Source organism: Morus notabilis, unplaced genomic scaffold, assembly GCF_000414095.1.
Source record: "Morus notabilis unplaced genomic scaffold, ASM41409v2 Scaffold897, whole genome shotgun sequence".
Taxonomy (NCBI): domain Eukaryota; kingdom Viridiplantae; phylum Streptophyta; class Magnoliopsida; order Rosales; family Moraceae; genus Morus; species Morus notabilis.
In genome coordinates, this window is record NW_010357386.1 from 108,185 (window position 1) to 131,405 (window position 23,221).

The 23,221-nt window shown below is 33.7% G+C and overlaps 4 protein-coding genes across 4 annotated transcripts; 2 read left to right on the top strand and 2 right to left on the bottom strand.

Moving 5' to 3' along the window:
• Positions 1 to 4,043: 4,043 nt before the first annotated feature.
• LOC21396747 (pentatricopeptide repeat-containing protein At5g15300) lies at positions 4,044 to 5,859 on the top strand. The gene has a single exon (XM_010089830.2). The coding sequence runs from the start codon at positions 4,142 to 4,144 to the stop codon at positions 5,783 to 5,785; it is 1,644 nt and encodes a 547-aa protein (XP_010088132.2). The 5' UTR covers positions 4,044 to 4,141; the 3' UTR covers positions 5,786 to 5,859.
• An 872-nt stretch (positions 5,860 to 6,731) lies between these two features.
• On the bottom strand, positions 6,732 to 8,565 carry LOC21396748 (casparian strip membrane protein 1). The gene is made up of 3 exons (XM_010089831.1): positions 8,342 to 8,565; positions 7,773 to 7,896; positions 6,732 to 6,947 (listed from the first exon to the last, which is right to left on the bottom strand). Exons 1-3 carry the CDS (start codon positions 8,563 to 8,565, stop codon positions 6,732 to 6,734), a joined length of 564 nt encoding a protein of 187 aa, XP_010088133.1.
• A 2,010-nt stretch (positions 8,566 to 10,575) lies between these two features.
• On the bottom strand, positions 10,576 to 14,587 carry LOC21396749 (pentatricopeptide repeat-containing protein At5g15280, mitochondrial). The gene is made up of 2 exons (XM_024169577.1): positions 13,614 to 14,587; positions 10,576 to 13,427 (listed from the first exon to the last, which is right to left on the bottom strand). The coding sequence occupies exons 1-2, from the start codon at positions 14,562 to 14,564 to the stop codon at positions 10,758 to 10,760; spliced, it is 3,621 nt and encodes a 1,206-aa protein (XP_024025345.1). The 5' UTR covers positions 14,565 to 14,587; the 3' UTR covers positions 10,576 to 10,757.
• A 4,097-nt stretch (positions 14,588 to 18,684) lies between these two features.
• LOC112092689 lies at positions 18,685 to 18,874 on the top strand. The gene has a single exon (XM_024169432.1). The coding sequence runs from the start codon at positions 18,713 to 18,715 to the stop codon at positions 18,872 to 18,874; it is 162 nt and encodes a 53-aa protein (XP_024025200.1). The 5' UTR covers positions 18,685 to 18,712.
• Positions 18,875 to 23,221: the final 4,347 nt, after the last annotated feature.

Here is a 23,221-nt window from a genome sequence, read left to right on the forward strand (position 1 = left end):
GAGTACCTCATTTTGAGAGAGAGAGAGAGAGAGAGAGAGATAGGCAATTGTGTAAGGAGTTTTGGGTAGAGAGAGAAAGTGAGAAAGTGTGTTGAGTGTGTAATTCTGAAACTGTTAGTGAATTTTTTTCTCTCCCTCTCTCGTGGATGTAGGAAAGTTTTCCGAACCACCTAAACACGTGTCTTATCTATTTTTCTGTTATTGTTGATTCAATTTATTTTTTTCGTTGCGTGAGTATAAGGGTGTGTTTTTCCTCAACACCGGTATCGGAGTTGTGGTGAGGATTAAAAGAAAAAAAAAAGGTCAAGATAATGTTCGAGATAAAGTTTGAGCTGATAGGGCAGTTTTGACGGAAATAGTACTTTCAGCATCTGACAGAGTACAGTGAATGATGAAAGCACTGCAAGAAAAAAAGTCAGAAAATATGAAAGATGAAAATTGGCAAGAATTGAAAACGAAAGTGATAAGCACTATTCGTCTAATTAGTTTGGCTCCTAAACTGAAATACAGTGTTATGAATGAGACATCTCCTTCCGAGTTACGAAAAAATAGAAAAAGTTTATATGTCAAAATCCCTAACAAATAGACTATGTTTAAAGAAGCAATTGTATGAGTTGAAGATGGATGAAGAAAGTGATGTTAGGGACCATATAAATAATTTTAATAAGTACATAACTTAATTATTAAGTGTAGAGGTCAAAATTGATGAGGAAGATAATGCGGTAATTCTGTTAACCTCCCTACCCAAATCATATGAGACTTTAGTGACTACACTCTTAGTTGGAACGATGATGTTGACTGTGGATGAGGTGTCGACTGCTCTGTTAGAGACTACATATATGAAGAAGCCAAGTAGTACGTCTCATACTAAACAAGTTTTAGTGGCTAAGTCAAATTCGAATAGGGGAAGGAATAAGTCACGAGGGATATGTTATGATAAGAGAGATGATCGTTTCCAATCCCGACCAAGGAAGGATATTGAGTGCTACTACTGTCATAAGAAGTGGCATATTAAGAGAAACTATGAAGAGCTGACAAAGCACCTTGAAGAAGAGAGAAAACAAGAAACTCAAGAGACTTTAGATTCTGCAAAGGTTATTAGTGATATGTATGATAATGAAGATGATGTGTATTCCGTTATTGCTGATGAAAATATTTCTGACTCTTGGATCTTAGATTCTGGATGCTCGTTTTATACGTGTCCATATAAAGAGTTGTTTGATTCTTATAAGTCCTGTAATGCTAGTACTCTGTTGATGGCTAATGATTCTAGTGCTAAAGCTCTTGGAATGGGTACTGTGAAGTTGAAGATGTTTGATGGAGTTGTTAGGACATTAACAAATGTTAGGCAAGTTCCTCAACTAAGGAGAATTTTGATTTCTTTGGGAGCTTTAGACACCATGGGTTATGAGTACTATGTGAATGGTGGTTTTATGCAAGTTAAGAGAGGTGATTTAGTAGCCATGAAGGGTGAAAAGGTGAAACTTTTATAAACTAATTGGGACTACAATTGTAGGTAAAGCTATGAAGGTGGAGCCAAGCCTCAAAAAATCTTCTTCTGTTGTAAAAGAAGTTGCAGGAGTAAAAGAATACAACAAGATGATAACAGTCAAAGATGATAAAGACAAGATGGTGAATACTTGTAGCAGTGAAGATACTTTGAAGAAGAAGAAGGCAGTTTCTCATGTCAAGTTTGATGAGAGCTTGAACTTGACACGTGTTTATTCTTGTTGAAGTAGCATCATCGTCATCCCATCCATGAGGGGTGCAATGAAGAGTATCGAGATTGAATACTCAAATGTGTGAGTTGAGAGAATTTGAGTCAAGGTAAAGATTGTTATGTAAGTGACTCAAATTAGTTTTGGTAAAGTAATAATTTTGTGTTTTTGAGTAAGTTATTGTTTTCTGTTTTTTGGTCAAGGGTTATTTTATGACTTATTAGGAATCTATAAATAAGTGCTTTGTGTAAGGTTTTAGTGTGTTCAGAGAAAAGTGCAGAGAAAGTGTGCCTCTTTTTGAGAGAGAGAGAGAGAGAGAGAGAGAGAGAGAGAGAGAAGTTAGGAGAGAGATAGGTAAGGGTGTAAAAGATTTTGAGTAGAGAGAAAGTGAGAAAGTGTGTTGAGTGTGTAATTCTAAAATTATTAGTGATTTTTTTTCTCTCTCTCCCGTGAATGTAGGAAATTTTTCTGAACTACCTAAATATGTGTCTTATCTATTTTTTTATTATTTTTATTTCAGTTTATTTTTTTACTGTGTGAATATAAGGGTGTGTTTTTTCTCAACAAGACTAGAGCCTTTTTGTGTAATATTTACATTGAATTCAATGGAGACGCTGGTGGGGATACAAGTTTTAAATATGAAGGATAATGTGAATGAGGGGATACAAGTTTTAAATATGAAGGATAATGTGAATGATTTATGTAACTGTATTTTGGAAATCAGTGCATCTGTGTGGCTGTACTGCTGAGTTAACAAAATATGATTAATTTCATTTTATTAAGGTATGTTATGGCCTACAATATTCCAAAAAATAACCAAACAAAAGATGAGAAATTAATATATATATATATATATAAACACATGATAAGGTGGGAGTTGCAACCAACTAATGTGTGATATGTGACTTTAGGAGAGAGAAGTGGTAGATTCTGGTTGGTCCATTCTATAACAACCAAAAAAAGGTCATATCCAATCCTAATTTGATTTGTGAGAAATTGACTTATTTATATTTCTATATTTTCCATGTGTTTGGCACGGATCTATTATTGTATTTTGGTTAGCTGAATTTGAGGAAAAAAAAATACTAAAGAAATTATAAATGATATAAATATGGACAGTTGCAATTTTTCTATTTCTTTGATTGGTATTTGATATATGACATGTGCCTTGGTATAATCACACAAGTTTCTTTACAATGAAATTTTCTACCGTAGAAAGAGGATAAGTTTGACATGTATTTCCTAAAAGTCAAAAATACACACGGGTATGTATAGTATATGTATATATGTACAAATATGGATTAATTTGATTATTTGGTTGGCTTTTCTACCTACCTATTGAGGACAAGAAACGAAGCATTTTACTTGAGAAAAATGACAAAACATTTTTTAATTGATTTGCAAATCATGAGCGGCACCAAATTTTGAAGCACGAGCAAGATGTCCTTTTTTGTGGGCGGAGTTCTACTTTAATCTGTTCTAGTACTGCCGCTGACAAACATTTGGCAATTCCCTCTGTTGAGCAACAGCACAAATTTGATGTCGTTTCTCTTCTAAAATACTTACAAAAACGGCTTGTCTTTTACATTTGATCGACAGTAAACTTTAAACAAAGGAGTACAAGTAGTTCTTACCGCAAATAACGGAAAACTTTTGGATGAGAAAAATGAAGTCTCCTTTTTTAAAAATCAGACGAGATTAAAATATAGATCTTATGGAAATTTAATAACAAACTACGTCTTTATATCTAAACGACATTAAAATTTATGTAATTTCCTGATCGTTAAGGCCGAGGACAGCAAATTTTAAACGACATGGCGTTGCACACTTGAACGACAGCAAAACTAAAGTGAAAACGATCTATCGCTTTATCAACTTAGACGGCATCAAAATATCAAACGGGTATTGCCTTCAATATATATATATATATATATATCAAACGGGTCTTTTGGGGAAAAAATCTTTTTTATTAAATAACGACAGCTTTAGGGAAGGGACAAAAAAAAGAAAAAGAAAAATAGACGGCAGCAAATAAAAAAAAAATGACATCGTAACTTAAACGACGGCAAACTTTACAAAAGGACAACATAATAGTTTTGTTGTACGAACGACGGATGGTGTGTCGTATTTCCCACATAAACGACAGTAAAATTAAACGACGTGTCTACAAGGAAGATGTTTCTAAACCTCTTTTCCGTTGCCCTTTTCTTCTGATGTAAAAATACACAATACGTACCGATCAGTACAGAAATTTCAATTCATAAAAAATAAAAAAATAAAAAAGCTTGATTGCAAAGTGGAGATGAGGGAATGGATATGGTGAAATTCGATAACATCAAGATAGCCGTTCGTTTGTCGTTTGAATCCTAGAAAGTCGAAATAAACCTATAGCCGAAGCAATGAGTTAAAACAAGTACTTGGAAATGATAAGATACAGAACAAACGACAAGAGCATCTACCGTCGTATGAGTTCAAGCCTATGGCAGAATTGCACCAATCTCCGAGCTCTCAAACAAGTCCACGCTTCCATGGTAGTCTCTGGTTTCAACTCTGACGTTTCCTTTCTCAGAGACTTCATTTTCGTCGCAGCGGTCGCCATTTCGTCCACAATAGACTATGCCCATCAAGTGTTTGCTTATATTACTGAACCAGACGTTTTTATGTGGAACTCCATTATCAGAGGCTCAGCTATGAGCGGGAGTCCTTTTAAAGCTATTTCGTTGTACAGCCAAATGGAAAAACGACATGCCATGGCCGATCGCTTCACTTTCCCGTTCCTGTTCAAGGCCTGCACTAAGCTTTCTTGGGTCAGGATGGGTTTGGGACTCCATGGAAAGGTTGTGAAGTTCGGGTTCGATTCGAATAAGTACATAAGGAATGCCCTTATCTTTTTTCACGCAAATTGCGGGGATTTGAGTGCTGCGAGCTCACTTTTCGACGAATCAGCGCGGGTGGATGTTGTGGCGTGGTCATCTTTGATGGCAGGGTATGCGAGACGAGGGAATCTGGATGTTGCCAGACGGATGTTTGATGAAATGCCTGAACGAGATTTGGTTTCTTGGAATGTGATGATAACGGGGTACGCGAAACAAGGAGACATGGTGAATGCGAGGCGGCTTTTTGATGAGGTTCCTAGAAGAGATGTGGTGTCTTGGAATGCAGTAATTGCGGGATATGTAAGTTGCCGGGAGTATTTGGTGGCGCTCGAGATGTTTGAGGAGATGAGAAGCGCGGGGGAACGCCCCGATGAAGTGACGATGCTCAGTCTCTTGTCTGCTTGTACGGAGTTGGGAGATTTATGTGCTGGCCAAATGATGTATAGCTCAATAATGCAGATGGGTTCGGGGTGTTTGAGTGTTCTACTAGCCAATGCGCTTGTTCACATGTATGCGAAGTGTGGGAGTATTGAACGGGCACTGGAAGTCTTCAGGGGAATGACGCACAAAGACATCACGACGTGGAATTCAGTGTTAACGGGTTTGGCTTTTCATGGCCATGCTGAGGAAGTGCTGGCTCTGTTTGAAGAGATGTTGAGGTTGAAAATCAGGCCCGATGAGATCACTTTCGTCGGGGTCTTGGTTGCTTGCAGCCATGCAGGGAGAGTTGAAAAGGGGCTGGGATATTTCAACCTCATGAGAACTAGGTACAAAATTAAGCCAAACATAAGGCATTATGGCTGCATGGTGGACATTCTAGGCCGTGCTGGGCTATTGAATGAAGCATTCGATTTCATGGAAACAATGGAGATTGAATCCAATGGCATTGTCTGGAGGACTCTGCTTGGAGCTTGTCGAATACATGGAAACGTTGAGCTCGCAAAGCGGGCGAGTGACGAGCTACTTAGAATGAGAACGAATGAGAGTGGAGACTATGTACTTCTATCTAACATTTATGCCTCACAAGGCGAGTGGAACGGGGCTGAGAAGGTAAGGGAGTCGATGGACAAAAGCGGGGTGATGAAAGAGGCTGGTTGTAGTCTAATTGAGGCTAATAACATTTCTGTCAAGCAATTTTTGTTTGATCCAAAATCAAAATCTAAGTTTAGTTGGAAAAATCATGGATCTTAAGCCACAAAACTGCCAGAAAATGCACTATTTGTCACTGTGAATATTGTTGAGTAAAAAACAAATTCATATACTTAGGAAGCAATTTATGGAACATTTCATCCATTTCACCATGGTTGATTTTGTATCAATATATGTGCTTTAGCAATGTTATTTGTTATTTTGGCCAGAGTGGTTATGCCAATTCTTGCTTTAACGTTTGGGATGAGTTTTCATCTTTGTTCGGTAAAATGAAAATGAGTAATTTTCTTCCAATCAATATCAAATCTGTCTGTTAAAAACAGTATTTTGTTGGGTCTAATTGTTATAAACTGAAGATATTTAGATGGATGTAATATTTATTATGCTATGGCAAAAGTTGATTACCTTTCTTGCGCTTTTTCTTCCTTGTATAATATATATATATATATATATATATATATTAATATTGGACCATCACTGCTGTTTTTTGCTCTTTCGATTTGGTAGTGTCTCTACTGCCTAAGATTTGTTATATGGTTGTGATTGCTTAAATTTCATATGGCTTTTTCAAGTGCTCTAATTACCTTCTTTTGTAAGAAAACTTTAGACTACTTACCGATTAATTATGTACTTAAAACAACAGCTAATCATTATACATTAGACACATGCTTTATCTTTAAAAAAATGTTATTTAATTGTTCCCATCTAGGTGCATTTTGTACGTTGATAGACTGCCTTTTGCACACACGACATAAATACATGGTTGGCGAGTAAAATGGAAGGGAATAGATTTACATTTCATAACAACAAATCACCAAAGATAAAATACATTACAAGGAGAGTCACACAACAAAGGAAAAAACTCATGTTCATCATCCACACTGCATGATCACAAACTCGCAAGCGTGAAAACCGATCTTCAGATGTATGTGCACTGATCACATGTATGCGTACAACATGATCGAGTACTGAAATCACAAGGGACTGATCAACGTCGAGAGAGGGCCAGCCCCGATACCAAGATTAGGAGTAAAAAGACACCGACTCCGACAAAAGATCCGATCAAAGAACCAGAGATGCGCTCGCAGAATGAGTTAAATTGTCGGCAGATGGCGAACCAGTTGGTATTAGTATTTCCATTGTGTGCTAAGTATACAATGGCTGCTGATGCTGAAGCTCCTGCCGTTAGAAGACCCAGCATTGCCTGCAATAATAAAATTTTAACTCATTATCACTCGTCATTTATATATTAGTGGAATATATTTTTTTAAGAAAAAAGTTTTTTTATTTTTTTTATTTTTGGACAATTCAAGAAAAAGTATTAGTCACCCCTAATGATGATCGCCGAATTAGATTCAATTAGTATTTATAGTTGTGTGTCTGCGGTGATCATGATGAATAACAATGCTCTTTTTATTTTTAGACAATTCAAGAAAAAGTATTAGTCACCCCTAATGATGATCGCCGAATTAGATTCAATTAGTATTTATAGTTGTGTGTCTGCGGTGATATGATGAATAACAATGCTCTTTTTATTTTTGGACAATTCAAGAAAAAGTATTAGTCACCTCTAATGATGATCGCCGAATTAGATTCAATTAGTATTTATAGTTGTGTGTCTGCGGTGATCATGATGATGAATAACAGTGCTCTAAAGCAAAAAACAAACACGTGAATGATTCTATTTAGCTATTAGAGCATTACACTATAAAATAATTACCTTGAGTACTTTGTACTAATGTGAACTGAAATATCGAGATAAGATAATATGTAATTTTATAAATGCTAGCCAACACAAAAACTGGTGTTAGTACAGTATATATAATCAAATATATTTATTTTCAGAGGAAACAGGTATATTATACTGAAATTTGCATGCTGCGTATATAAGAAATACTGCAATTCTATAATCAGAATTATATATACATGATGTACAGACATATAATCCCCATTGCTCTTTGACTGTACTACTTTTATATGAAGTTAGATGATGAATTGATCAGCCACAAGAGTAGTATGATATTATTACCGCGTCAAATATGATCAATAGTACTCTACTATTTTGTGCATTGCTCCTCACAATGTGGAAGAATGAAAGGACAAGAGATAGAACCAGATAGCCGCTCACAATCGCATTGGCCACCACAAAGAACCTAACAATATTTCAACAAATTAGAAGCTAAGCTCTTAGGTAAATTCATTATATCATATCCTATCTACATGTATATATATACACACACACACACACACACACACCCATATGTACATACAGACGAAGGGAGAAGCGGCATGCATCAAGGTAGACGACCGCCGCATCTGAAATTTTTTTTTTTTTTTTAATTTATTGGGAATTCTAAAATTCTATATTTTTCTTATTTTTACGTGCAATCGAATGAAATTTTTAGTGTACACCCCTTGCCTCATGACTTATTTTTCTTACTCTAACCGAACACACACATATATATATATATATATGTTATATACACACACCTAATGTATGCATATTAATAATTTAAACACAGAAAGACACAAGAAACTGAGGAATAATCTTGTGGATATATATATATATATATGTGAGAATTAGACAGGATTACATACGTAAATGTTGGAAGGTCATCGTACTCGGCCCTAAAGCGGGTGAACCTGGTAAAGAAAGGAAGTGTTTCGTTGGTTGTTCCCATGGCAACTGCACTTGCTAAAGTACCAACAATTGCAATAAGCCTCAGAACAAAATCCAATATGGACAGCCCTTTTTTCACCCCACTTCTTGGAGACGAACTTTTGGCCTTATCACCAAGCTCAACATCGCTAATTTGCTTCATTTTTCTATTTAGGTGTTAATTTGTTACAAAATAATAAAAGACCAAAAGAAGTCTGAAAAACTTTTGCATAAACTTTGCATGGTGTAGCGAACTTAAAGATGGTATTTATATGCAACTTCTTAATTCGATGTATAAACCAAAAAAAATATTATCCAATATTAATGACGTGGTGGGTACCAGAACCTAGCTAGCTACTATATATTTTGCATCATCATTGCCCAAAAGAAATTCAGAAAACTTTTTTATATTTTTGCTACAAGGATGGTGTAACATGACAGTGTTTATATTATTATCTAAAAGATTACCTGCTCATGATACTTGCTTTTGTCATCTGAATATTCGGAACCAACTTAGCAGGAAATTAAAGAAAGAATATTCCGAGTCAAATAGTGAGGTTAATTATCTATATAACCTTATCATTCCAACTCCACGAATTGTGAACCTAAAATGGAAAGTGGAAAAATGATTACAAAAAAGGAAAAGATACAACAATGATGTCGTGTTTGAAATTGTTTTTATTTTTGTTTTTTACGTTTTTTGAGAAAAAAAAATAAAAACGATACTAAAATGACATTTGGCACAATTAAAGACAAAAACCGAAATGAAAATGACTTTTTAGTTTAGTGTAAAATGAGAGAGAAATGAAAAACGACTTTTAGTCGTTTTTCATTTTTTATTTTCATTTTCTCCTCTCTCGAGCAGAGAGAGGGAGAGATTAATGAATTTTTTTATACTGAAAACAATCTCTTGATAAAACTACTAAACGCATTTTCAAAAATAATTTTTATATAAAATTAAAAATGTTTTCATTTTTATTTTCATATAAAAAAATAAAATTATTTTGAAACGAGTTCTAAACGCACTCTAATCTTCACATAGAGATCGAGAAAGAGCACTTGTAAGTTGTATCCCCTTATGCGTCTAGAATGGGGCAGTTGAACATCTAGTCTGGGGTGGGGTGGCACTAAAAGCTTGAAAATTGGCAGTTTGGGTTGGTATATAGTTGTCAAATGCTACAACACTATCCATAATATCTTAACCGATCCACTACTTGTAATTCCTTCTTTTTTCACCTGGTAAACGTATATTCAAAGAATCAAAACACACTCCAAACGACTAAAAAATTCTAATTGTACGTCATTAATACACACACACACATATAGATGCTAATAAAAGAGCCAGGTGGGTGAAGAAATTTGGGTTTTCTTTGTTCTTGAGGTGTTGTAATGACTAAAATGCAGGCCCGTTTGGCAAATGTATGTAAATCCAGGGAGAAAGAGGAAAATAGGCTAAGACTTGAGATGAATTAAAATTAATAGGCTAACAGTTTACATAAGTTAATAAATAGGCCAAATTACTGTTTTCGTCCATAACTTGTATGGTTATGAATCATAACTTGACAACTTATTCCCGGTTTTTGTCCATAACTTGTCTGGTTATGAACCATAACTTGACAAGTTTATCCATAACTTATCTGGTTATGAACCATAACTTGACAAATTATGGCCTATTAATTTCTATAACTAAAAGTTTGCCTATATACTTTCTTAAGCTTTTCATATTGGTCTATTTCTTACTATTTCCCTTAAATCCATGATTCTGATTCTGTTATAGTGTTTTCTTCTCCCAAAGAATTTGAATTAAAAAACCAATGGCTCTTTCACAAAATTCCTGCCAATAGATTAAAATTACTAACTTGAATCGTGAACTAAATGGGTATATTTAATCTTCTATATGAGTAAGTCCCATCTCAATTGAGATTGAATAGTACTCATTGGATTGTAATTCGTTATCCACATTCCACGGGTGAGGAAAAGTATGTGACAAAGAACTGGTGTTTTTTAAGTAATTGAGATAGTCGCACGTATTTGATTCTATTGTGAGTTTTAGTTTGTCGCCGAATCAATATGCATCTGAAGAATAAGAAAAGAAAAACCAATTACAGTTGATATTGAATACGTAGAAACAATAAATTTTCCAAAATGAGAAAAACTTTCAATTGTACTCGGGTATAAACATGCAATATAGTATAGCTCTTTTGAGAGACAACAATGGAGTCTTGTACCATATACTTTATTGAACACCTTTTCTCTTTGATTCTACTTCTAAATAAAACCATGAAACGAAATACAGATTAATGAATAAATGAATAAACGAACGAATGAACACCGTATGTCCGGTCTCGGTTATCCCTACTTGGTCTTGGAATCAGTTTTCCTAGAAAATCCGCTCTCAGAAAGAAGCCTTGACAGGAAACCTTGGCCGCTTTCATTATTGGACTTGTTGAAGGAAGTTCTTAATTTGTTTATGAGAGACCAATGAGTCTCAAAGTCCGGCTCATAACCGCTTCGTTGCATCATCTCCATGAGCCCCATCGCCTTCCTGGGATTGTTTTCGTGGTGATACCTGTCGATCACGGAGGAGAACATCTCCCTGGTTGGCATTTCGCCTAAGCAAAGCATGGAAATCAAAATCTTTTCTGCTTCCACAGTTTGCCCATCTCGGCAAAAGTGATGGACAAGCATGTCCCATGTGCCAATGCTTGGCCTAAGATTCCTGTCTAACATCTCGGTATGAAAATCCATTGCTTCATTCAGCCTATTGCTTGCACAGCAAGAAATAATTACGGAGTCATAACTGGTGGAACTTGGAAGACTACCTTTCTTCAACATTATGTTGAGAAGGTCAACTGCTTTGATCAGTCTGCCATATGAACAAAAACGTTTGATGAGATTATCATAGTTTATACTGTCAGGAATTAGATGTTTCTCCGCAAGTCTGTCCAGAAAATTCTCGGCTTCTTGAAGCTTACCACGAGAAAGAAGGCCCTCGACAATCATGCTTTGAATGGCAGAATCATGAACCCAGCCTCTTTGTTCCATCTCTCGACTCAACTCCAAGGCTTTCACAAGCTCGCTACTATTGCAGAGGGTTGTTATAGCCACCCTCAAGCTGCGGTTGCTTGGCCTAAGTTCCTTAGAGATCATAGTAGAAAGATAGTGCAAAGCACTAGATACGTCTTTACACCGAGAAAATCCGTACACGAGAAAATTGTAAGAGACTTCATCGAGTTCCACTTCCTCCTTTTGCAAGTCATGTACTATATCATTAACAAACAAAATGTTTCCAGTTGCAAAAAGATGGAAAACCAGAATGTTGTAAATGATGAGGTCGTGAGACTTGCTTTGTCCAAGCATACGCTCCTTCAGCCTCACTGCACGAAGGACCCTGCCCTCCATACACATTAAGTGCACCAAATTTCGGTAAGTCGGGATTGAAAGCTCAAAATTTTTTCTTATCATGGTACCAAGAAGCTCCCCAACTTTCCTCAAGCTGTTGACTTTGCAAAACCCTTGAACCAGAATATTACTGGTTTCGGCGTCTGGAAATATTCCCTTCAACAACATTTCCTTCTGAACTACAGTGGCCGCTTCTCTGACCTTCCCCGTAACACAAAATCCTTCTATTAATGCATTATTAACAGAAAGTGAAGAAAATGAATGGTCCCTTAAGCCAATCTCTTTTAAGGCAACAGCTTCCTCATGCCGATTAGCCCTACACAGCTGACGAATTAACAGAAGAGTAACATCCAAACATGGGGCCAAATTTATGGCCAGCAAATTGTTCAATAATCTCAGAGATGCGGAAAATTTTTTCTCCTTATTCATTCCTCTTATGACATGGTTATAAGCTATGTGATTGACGGCAAAACCCCGCTGATTGAGTTCTTCCAGCAAGATATGTGCAACTCTTGCAAAATTTGTAGAGCTGAGCTTTTCAAGGTACAGATTACATATATCTAATCTCAAGTGAGGATAAGACACCAACATCTTTTCAAGAAGCTCCAATGCTTCCTCTAGCATTTCTCTTTTGCAAAGGCATTCCAAAAGAGCTTTACAATCCTGCAAACCCGGTAACCATCTCGCTTCTCGGGCTATATCCCACCAATCATGAAGATCCCTCAAATTTCCCGTCTTACACAAACCTGTTATTATGGCAGTGTATGTCTTGTTATTGATTTTTATATGCCTTTCGAACATGCTGTCTAAGACTCTCTTCCCATTGTGTGTCCATCCTCTCTTGATGTACACTTGAACTAGTAAGTTTAGAGCTTCAAGGTCCAGCAAGCTAACCAAATTTGGCTTTTTCTCCAAAAGATTTGTAATTACCTTGGGAGAGTAAAGGGATTCGCAAAGCCCTTTAAGTAAAACAGAGAAGACGGGTAAGGATAACTCTTGTCCCCAGTGGACCATTTCATCTGCTAAAATCAGTGCACCTTTCAGGTTTCCATGATCACATTCTTTGATGACAAATGAGTTATAATCAGGCACCAAACTGTCTTCTAAAATTCCAGTGACTCTCTTCTCATACTCAGTGAAGTCTGCATCTAAATAAAGTCCATTGCCAAGACTATCAAAGAATTCTGTTCTCGAGAAGTGTACATCATTATCCCTCTTTAATCTCACGGCTAACGAATCGAAACCCAAAACCAAAAAGGCCTTGGACAGTTGATCCTCCCCTGAAACATTCTGCACTAGACCATAGTTTTCCATCTCACAAACTGTCCTCTTCACTTCATCAAATTGTCTAGCTTTACAATAGCCTGCTAAAAGGATTTTGAAAGTTGATAAATCGGGTCTTGTCCCCTTCTCCATCATTTCATCAAAAACGACTCGAGCATGCTTCCACAAACCTTTCAAAAACAACCCGGCAATGAGGGCGTTGTAAGAACATATATGCGGTTCTAACCCTCTTCTAAACATCTCTGCCAGATAAACAAAGGAGCTTCTCAGTTTCCTCTCGTGACAACTCCAACCGATTAAGATTCCAAAGGTGATCTCAGCTGGAACAAAGCCTATATTCTCCAACTCATGCATAAACAATTCTGCACTGTCAGCACTAAAACAGCTACACAAACAATGTATAATCCTATTCCCAGCAAGAATATCCGGTATAGTATTTATTTCAAGAAAGAAACTTAACACATCATCAAAGTCCCTCTTCTCACAATAGCCATAAACAATTTCATTAACGACAAAGTCACTAACCTTGAATCCAAATGCCATAACTTTCTTGACAAGATTTCTCGCCTCTTGAATCTTCCCATCTGCACAAAGAAGTCTTGTGACATTCTCCATAGTTGCCTTCACCATCTCACTAGATTCAACACCCATTTCAAACATATCCATAAAGACTCTAAATACCATTTGGGTTTTCTTCATTCTAACCAAATTATCAACAAGAAGTTGATAACAAGACGATGACGGGGCTAAACCCTGTCGCCTCGTTCGATCATACATCGAAACGGCCTTCTCTAATTCACCACTACAAACATACCCTTCAATCAAATTACTGAAAATTTCATGACAACCCAACCAAATTCCCTCCCTCTCCATAGCCAAAAGCAAGAATTCAACTTCTCTAAACAACCCCACATGGCAAAGAATCTTTGCCATGACTTCCCACGACTGAGGAAGATGCTTGAAACCCTTACTTTCTGCACTAACCCACTTGAACAAACCCCACAAAGCCCCAACCTTTCTAGCTCCAAACCCAACTTTTCCACACTCAAATTCAAAACCCAGTAATATTTCAAGCACATCTTCGGGTCTAAGCTTCAAATCCCGACGAAACCTACGGGTGTGCTGGGGAACTACGTTCGAAATTTCCAAAAGAAGGTCCTTTTTGGAAGAAACACTAATAACATGAGCAAAGTTGTTACCTTTGTGTTTGTCTAGAAAATGGGAACATCTAGAAATGACAGATTGGGCAATCCCAGAGAAGCAAAGTGATGGTGAATCCAAGTGTGATGAAGACTGTGGATGTGGGAGAGGCGTGGTGGTGGAGAAGGGAGTTCTGGTGAGAAGGATTGGGAAGAGAGAGGAGAGAGAAGCGACCTGTTTGTGGCGTTGGTGGTGAGGAGAGAGAGACGATGAGAGGATTCGGAGCATCCGATGAAGGAGAGTTTTGGTTTTTGGAAGAACGATATTTGGTGTCATCTACATCTGTGCGATGCGCTAGGAGTAGGTGTTCACCGGAATGTTTTTGCAGTGAACTAACGCCGGTAGTACAAAACCTCTTACCAATGTGATAGCTGGGCTGGTCTCAAGCTGGACGGGCCTCCGGTCCAAGAGCAACTGAAGGGGTGGGCTGAGTCTAAAGCCCATGGAGAGGAGACTCTAGCTAATACGACGTGGGATGGGGGTCGTTTGGGGAAAGACAGCAGCAAGGGTACTGAAGAGGCAACAAAGCCTCTGGGGGCTGAAGAGGGAACTTCACGCGAGGTTAGGATTCGCAAGGTGCCTGGCAAGTACAACGACTTCGTGATGGCGTGATTCCGTTGCGAGAAAAGCGGATCTCTACAATTGGCTTAGCAATTTTGCATTTCCATTTTTTGTTATTTTTCCAATTTGTTGTTTCGAGATTATTTCTCGTGGGGGAAGGGTCATATAAATAGTGGATAACTTGGCAATGAGAGGGGTACGTAAGAAGAAGAAATTTCTGTTTATTAAGAGTTTAGCACTAACTCGAAGAGTGCCTATTAATATAATTACCTCAATTGTATCACAATGTTTTTTCCTTCTTCTCAGCGAAAAGAAAATAATTAATAGGATTATTATCACCGGAATCCTAAAAAGTCATTCTCGATTTATTTTTTGAATTTTAAAAACTTATTTTATTTTTTAAAATTTTAAATTATTCTCATTTAATATATATTTTATTATTATTAATGTTAAATATATATATAATAAATAGAGTAGTGCAGTTACGTAATTATTTTGTTTAAATTTTTGTTAAAAATAAATATATAAAAATCACAAAGTCACACTTAAACTCTCACTTTTTCAGTCTGATTTTTAACATAAATTACAAAAGAATGAGTTAAGTAAAAAATATTCAAAGTTAATAGGATAAAATGATAGTTTTTAAAATTCATAAAATAAATTGAAAATGACCTCAAAATTCAGAGGCACCAATGATAATAATCTTAATTATTTATTCGAAGGGAGAATTTATAAGACAATTTTCTTTTCTTTCAGGGACATTTCTTTCTAGATAATTTTTTGGTGGCCTCTTTTACGGTCCATCCCAAAACTGTAATCCATCAGTGAAATAAGTCTTTTTATAATTAGATTAATTTTTTAATAGTAATATCTATATAAAAAATAATTATATGTGACGCGTTATAAATTTTTAATATAGACATGTACATATCTAACCGTTAAAAATTTAATTTAAAAATAAAAGACATTTGCTCCATCGGTGGGCCACAACTAAGGAATACATCATAAAATTTTCCTTTTTTTTATATGGGTAAAAAATTACTTTATTTTGAACACTCAAATTCTACTTAATTATTTGTTCAATAAATATTCAAATCAGATTTTGGAACAATCTTGACTGCCTCTATCATGTTGTTGGTAGCAAAAATAATATTCTTTTTAGCAAAATTAAAAGAATTTTTTAGTTACGGATTGTAATATTCAATGTTTTTTTAAAAAATTGGTTCTATTTACACACTTTTTTTTTATTCTCTACACCCACTTTTTAGACACACACTCTACATGATTAAATTTACTTTTTATACACCTTAATCATTCTAAAATTACCCTTATCTATTTTATTAAGATTATTAATTATTGACCACTTCAATTTTTTTCAAACCCATCATTTTATTTTAATTCATTACTTTAGTATTGTCATTTTGCTATTTTTTTACCAAAATTTGAGGCATGGAGCATTTTCTCGTACATAAAAAAAAAAATTCTATTATATTTTTTTAGAAAGTTAAAGGACATTTACCGTAGAAATTTTTTTATAATTATTGTTGTTATTTAGGAATCTAATAGTAAACTTTCTGTAGCAATTGCCCTTTATTTTTCTAATAAAATGTAATAGTAAATTTCTTTTATGTATGAAAAACGTTTCATGTCTAAAGTTTCAACCATAAAAAAATACGAAAATCAGAAAAAAAAATAGAGAGATAGAGAAATTATAATATTAAAGTAAGGAATTAAAATGAAATAATACAAAGGTGGAAAATAATATTGTTCTAAAGAATTAATAATCTTATGAAAAAAATTAAAGGTAATATTGGAATAAAAGAGGTGTGTAAAAAGTACATTCAATTATTTTAAAATTATGTAGAGAGTGTTTTTAAGGTGTGGAGAGTAAAAAAATGTGTGTAAATAAAACCGTATTTTAGAATTATAATAACACTCCTTTATTCATATTTAATTCCAATAGCATGCTTTTACTTTTTCTTCGCTAATCCAATAACATCCTTTTAATTATTATAATGTTTTCATAACCAGGAATGTATTTCACATACCCTCGAATTTCCTGAAAGTTAATTGATATTTTTTCATATTATACAGATATATAAATGTAAATATCTATATTAAGTTAAATTTCAATATAACTATATTTTAATAACTTTTTACTTAATTTTTAAGTTTATATTTTCTTTACCATGCATATTTACAATATAGTTAGTATTTTGATTGATAACTTCATCTAATTTATACATTGTTAGTTTTTTAAAAGCTTTTAAAAGTATAATGTAAACATTAAGGGTGCGATTGGTAGATGGATTCAGAATCATAATTCTGGATCCTGGTTTAGAATAAGTGTTTGTTTACAGTTATTCTGAATCATGATTCAGAATCAGTGTTTGGTTTGGATGATTCTGAATCATGATTCAGAATCTGATGTGATGTTTTAAACTAGCTCAAATCATGATTCTAAAATTACCCCCCTCTTGATTTAAGGTGAAAAAAATCCCCCCCCCCCCCCCCCCGCTCTTGATTCAAGGTGATTCAAACCTGTAATTCTAAATTATGAGTTCAGAATCATGATTTGAACTCAAAATCATAAATCATGGTTCTGGTTCCAAAATCATGATTAGAATAAACTTGGTTTGAATTCTCATACCAAACGAACCGTGTGTTGAAAACAAATTTTGGTATTTCATATCAATTTTCACTTATATTAATATTTTTATGATATTTATAATAAATATAAGTACCGATAGTTTAAAAAAAATTGATATTTTCATCCTTATTTATTAGAGTTATTTTTTTTAGGATCTTTTTTGGCACTTCTAGAAATTTATACAGTCAAAGGGAGTGTGATTGTAATCAAATTCAATTAAAGTAGTATCAATATAGTATTGATAAAATATGAAAATTGTAGTTTAACTTTTCTGTTTATTATGATAGCAACCACGATCGCTCTCATTTTTTAAGGTGTTTCTATAATTCTAGAGAAATGAGTATTAATGTTAGATCCAATTCAAATTATCTATGAAACAAATAATGAACAATTGCACGAGGATGAAATAAAAATATACAAAAATAAGTGTATATATATTTCTTCATAAAAAAAGAAACTTTCCTTTTCTTTATTTCTTTTTTTGCTTGAAATTGAAAAGTAAAAATACATCAAAGGAAACAGTTAGTAGCTCATTTTTCTTTTTTCTTTCTACTTTCTTTAGTGAGTTTGGCAATCCGTTGCATCTTGCTTGGAGTCAGTTTTTCCTTTTTTTTTTTTTTTTTTTTTTTTTTAAAAAATATCCATTTAATATTTTGCCTTTTCTTGTAATTACCCTCTTTTTTCAATGGTCACCGTAAAAAAAAAAACAAACAATAAAAAGATAGTGTACCACACAATTTAAAAGAATCACTCAAAAAATAAATAAAGAAATAAAAGAAACCTTCAAATTCCCACATATCATGCGATATTGAGATGCATGGACTAGAATGAGAATAAACTAAAAAATATAAGGGATCAATCATTAATCCAGTTAAAAATATGAAACATCCATACGCGATTTAAAAAAAAAAAAAAAAAAAGATCCCAAAATCAATTTTTTATACATTTTAGATGAAGCCACTATCCAGCTGCTGAGTTGACTTTAAACAAAACTTGCAACTTGTTTGAGAATTGGAGAATTGTAAGAGTTTTGACCCTTCAATTGCCTTAAACTTGGCCTGAAAGGACATCACATCACTCTCCAATTACCAGAATCAAAAACTCTTTCTGCTGTCTTTTCATCACAAAATTTAGTTGAAAAGCCCCTTATTTCCATTAATTGATCTCCTTTCAGGTAAACCAAAACCAAAAAGAAAGAGCAAAAAGCCAAATAATGAATCAAAACTCAAGTGCTTTTGTGATTGGATTGGTGGGAGCAGCAATAACCTTGTCTGCCTATTCACAGACGTTCTTCTCTCCATCTCAGTGCATTACAATTGGCCTCCTTGTTCTCATGTTTGGCTTGTTTATCAGGGAAGGTTTCATTTCCCTTTAGCACTTTCATTCTTTTTTCTTTTTTATAAAAAAAAAAAGCATTTTTATGTTTTTAATAACTTCCCATGTATAAGTGTCAACTATTTCAAACAAATTGTCAGCTCTGGGTTTCTCAACATTTTCTCAGGTTTTCTCAGGGTTTTCTCAAGATTTTCTCGAGGTTTTCTCGGGGTTTTTCTTGAAAGATAATGTGTGGTTTGGTTTAGCTATATAGTGTGAATTATTGTTATTATTATTATTATTGTTATTATTATTGTTATTGTTATTATTTCAGTTCTTTCAAGGCTATTTGTGTTCTTGAATGGAAGATTACCTAATCAAATCATCATAAGCCGATCTAGATATGATTGGTGAACTTTATTTGGAAGGTTATCATTAATTATACCCCAATTTTCAAATTTAGCTTATCAATCAAATCTGTTAATTTGGTGCCAATCATCCAAGAAAGAAAGGAAAAAAAAAAATGAAGTAAGAGATGCCCATGTGATAACAAATACAAAGTACTAACAAAATCCTCGAGAAAAAATCCTTGTTTGATGTACTTTTTTTTTTCTTTTGCTCGAGAGCTTTGTTAGTTTGTTTGATATACTTGTTTCACTGTTCCGATCATTGAAATCTTGTAAGATATCTTCATATGTAGCATCAATTTTTGTAGGAAGAGTATCTAAAATAAATAAATAAATAAAATAAAATTGTAGGAAGCGAATGCAAATCCCACATTTACTTTTACTATATATATATATATCTAATGACGCTTTGATGAGGAAAGTGTGACCTTGTCACCAAGGAAAATGCGGACTGTCATTGCTCTACATGGTATCCCAGCAATTTTCCACAGGAAGTTTTCCACCTGCAAAACCTGCATTAAACGATTAGATAATAGAACTTTATGATCTCAAATATAATGAAAGAAACACACTATACTGTGTCCAATGTAATTTAATTACACACTTGATCCTTATATATATATATATATATATATGTATGTATATATATATAAGGCTTAACCTCACCCATCATCAACATAGCATGCGCATTACTAAGTGTATGGAACTAAGTCATTGCCGGCTGCCGCTGCCGCCCAGTCTTGCGAACATCATCGGAAATCTAGCATGAGAAAACCAGGCCGTCACGTAGCCAGAGACGACTTGCCGATCGATTTGACTCTGGTCCCACAGTCAGTCCTCATGTACTTAAAAAGATGACCATGTTACATAATAATGTACTAGGAAAAAATGGGACCGGCAAGTCATCCTTGGCTGCACTACGAGCCTCATTCGCACATGCAAGACTTAAGATGAAAAAAATAAGAAAGACAAATCCATGACAATCATGATATTAGGTAATGACACAAAAGGAAAGGAAATCATATTTGTTTTCCCAACAAAGAGGTAGATTCTACTACTTTTCTTAGCGTCTTTCTTGACCAATCAAATAGAAATGCATGAGGACAGGAATTTTCCCAAAGGAGAAAGACAAGATTCCCAAGTGAGAATTTTGTAAAAGAAAAGCGAGCATTGGCCCAAATAGAGAGTTTTTGTGAAGAAGAAAAGGAAGCCAATTGGCCATGAAAGAATGAGCTGAACATTATAGCCAAAGACAGAGAAGTTACTGTTGTGTTACTTTGGTCTAAAAATCAGTATCTGTAAACTATTAATGATGATAGCTTTTGCACAGAAAGGGAAGCTAGAACTGCTTGAATTGTGTCGGGAAAAATAATAATAATAATAACGTTTGTTTTTTAGGGTTCCATATAAAATTGGATGTGACTTTGCATTGTAGCAGAAACCAAGACACGACAAAGCCTAGCGATCTATCACCATCACCTAAGTTCTGACTAGATTCTGAAATCACTAGATTCTGAAATCACTTACAATAAAAGTCATTCAATTCACGCCCATCTTCTGACTTTTGTTGCATAAATATATTGAATGAAGTTCTTCTGAGAACTTGTACTATTTGGCTGAAGAGGTTGGTGGAGTAGTTGAACAAAATTTACTCCATGTTGGCGATGAAGAGAGGGAAAAATATGCTTTGGTTCTTTTGAAGTTCAAAGATTTCCTCACCATTTTTCACTCCTCAATAAACACAACTTTTTCTGTATCAAACTACATTTTTCTTCAAAAGGTTCCTCACATTCTACAAAACTAACATGCTTTTCCATGTGGGACTAAGATGAAAAGAAAAATATAAAGCATACCACTCTGCCTTTCTTCTTCTCTTCGGGGACATCTACATGTATGAACCTATAGGCCAATGTATTGCTTCTTGTATAAGAAAAGGTAAAAGAAAAAAAAATGAAAACAAGAAGATTGTCTGTTTTTGTTGAATTCCAAAGCCAAAGATAAAGGTCATATAATTGGTGATGAGTTATATTATGCTAATCCAACCGCCGAGAGCATAAGTTAAAGTAATAGTTGTAAGACACTTCGCATATTTGCCGCTTCAACGGGTGGCAAAACTTTTGGAGAAATCACCAGCTGTACAAATCTAAACAAATTTGGGACCAGTCTTCATCACAGTTATGTCAAATCTACAATAATGCCATCCAATGTGTTATTTTTATTTTAATATATATATATAAATAAATAAAATACACAGATACATTGGATTGTGGTCAATGAAGAGGGTCTTAAAAGCTATTTAACCTGTTAGTCCTTAAAAAACTCGCCAACAATAAAATTTTCATAATCAGGGGGAAAAAAACTGTTGGAACAATTTATTGGTGTGCAGCGTTAGGATCAAGTTAGGTAAGTCAAAAATTGGGGTTCTCTTTTTTCACCTCAAAGTTCTGTATACCACACTGTAATGTAATGTAAGGAGGAGAGCCTATGAAAGGAGGTCTTGTAGAAAGGGAATCTAATGTAATGAGAACAATAACTGTTTTAAAAAAAAATTTAAGAACAAAAATGAGTATTAATTTTTCTTTCAATTTCCTTTTCCTTAGTGCTTATTAAAATTAACAGTGAGAGTTTTATGAATTTTATTTACTAAAATGTTGTTGTGTTCAATTGAATAATCATTGGCTTGATAAAAGGTAAAAGAGTACTTAAGTAAATTCTACGTTTGTTTTAATGAATTGAGTATAATATTAAGGGGAAATATTAGAATTTGTATACTCTCAAGTCTCAACCCATTTTAATGTGGGTCACATAAAATTACTATTCTTAATTTTGTAGGTAACCACATGAAAAAAAAAAAACCTCATCCTTTTAAAGGCTAAAAGTTGATTCTGAGAAAGGGGGAAAAATAAGAATGAGAAAATGATACATAGATGGACTTATGAGAGAATACAATACAAGACCTCGTTCATTTTATTGACTCAAATTTTTAATTTTAAGTTTCTACAGTTAAAAGTTCTCAGAAAATGTTAAATCTAACTTTTCTACTACAGTTAAAAGCTCTAAAGAAATGTCACATCCCAACTCGAATTGAAAATTTAAATCCACGAAGTAAACGAAACCTACGAGTAAATCTATTTGTAATAAGATCAACAATTGAATCTACGTAGACCAAGTCTTTTTAACCATTGAATATGCGTATTTTTAAACTTTTACCTGATTTTATACAGATACAACGGATAAAAAACTTAACCTACTAGTACGTTGGCATACCGGTTCCTTTTTCATATTATAAATATATACTAAAACTAACCCAAGGCTCTACGTTTTGATTAGGAGATGAAGGCTTAGTTTGGTAGTGCTGTAAATTTTAGAAAAATTACTTTTAATTGTGCTGAAAGAAGCAGCTATTACAAAAAATAGTTGAGTATTTATTAAACTATAATTATAGTAGCTGTGCTGGTTCCAAAATCAGTGTAATAACATTTGATAAATTATGAAGTTAAATTGTTATGTATAATTAAAAATTACGATTATATTATATTATACTATAATATAATATATATATATATATAATTACAATATAATGTATATTTATTATTATATTTATATAATACAATAAAATTATTATTAAATAACATATTATATAACTATGATATAGAATATAATAATATTATTAAAATGGTTAATATAATTACAATATTATAAAACATATTATAATAATACATGAGAAATATTAATATTTCAGTTATAATATAATTAAAAATTCAATCATATTATATTATAATATATTATATTATATAATCATTATTATATTATATTATATTATATTATACAAATATATTATAATTAATATATTATATAACCATAACGTGTGTAATACACTATAATATATAATAATATTAGAATTATAATATTAGATTAATATTTAATTATATTAATTATTATAATATTATTAATATAATAAATATAATTATTTAATATTATTAATATAATAAATATAATTA

Excerpts from the sequence above, each read along its gene's own strand:
- LOC21396747 (XM_010089830.2), top strand. The coding sequence starts at position 4,142 with ATGATAAGATACAGAACAAACGACAAGAGCATCTACCGTCGTATGAGT.
- LOC21396748 (XM_010089831.1), bottom strand. The coding sequence starts at position 8,565 with ATGAAGCAAATTAGCGATGTTGAGCTTGGTGATAAGGCCAAAAGTTCG. Across the intron at positions 7,897-8,341 it reads GATGACCTTCCAACATTTAC|GTTCTTTGTGGTGGCCAATG; the intron begins GTATGTAATCCT and ends AAATATTGTTAG. Across the intron at positions 6,948-7,772 it reads TATTGATCATATTTGACGCG|GCAATGCTGGGTCTTCTAAC; the intron begins GTAATAATATCA and ends TTATTATTGCAG.
- LOC21396749 (XM_024169577.1), bottom strand. The coding sequence starts at position 14,564 with ATGACACCAAATATCGTTCTTCCAAAAACCAAAACTCTCCTTCATCGG. Across the intron at positions 13,428-13,613 it reads TTATGGCATTTGGATTCAAG|AATATAGGCTTTGTTCCAGC; the intron begins GTTAGTGACTTT and ends CATGAGTTGGAG.
- LOC112092689 (XM_024169432.1), top strand. The coding sequence starts at position 18,713 with ATGAATCAAAACTCAAGTGCTTTTGTGATTGGATTGGTGGGAGCAGCA.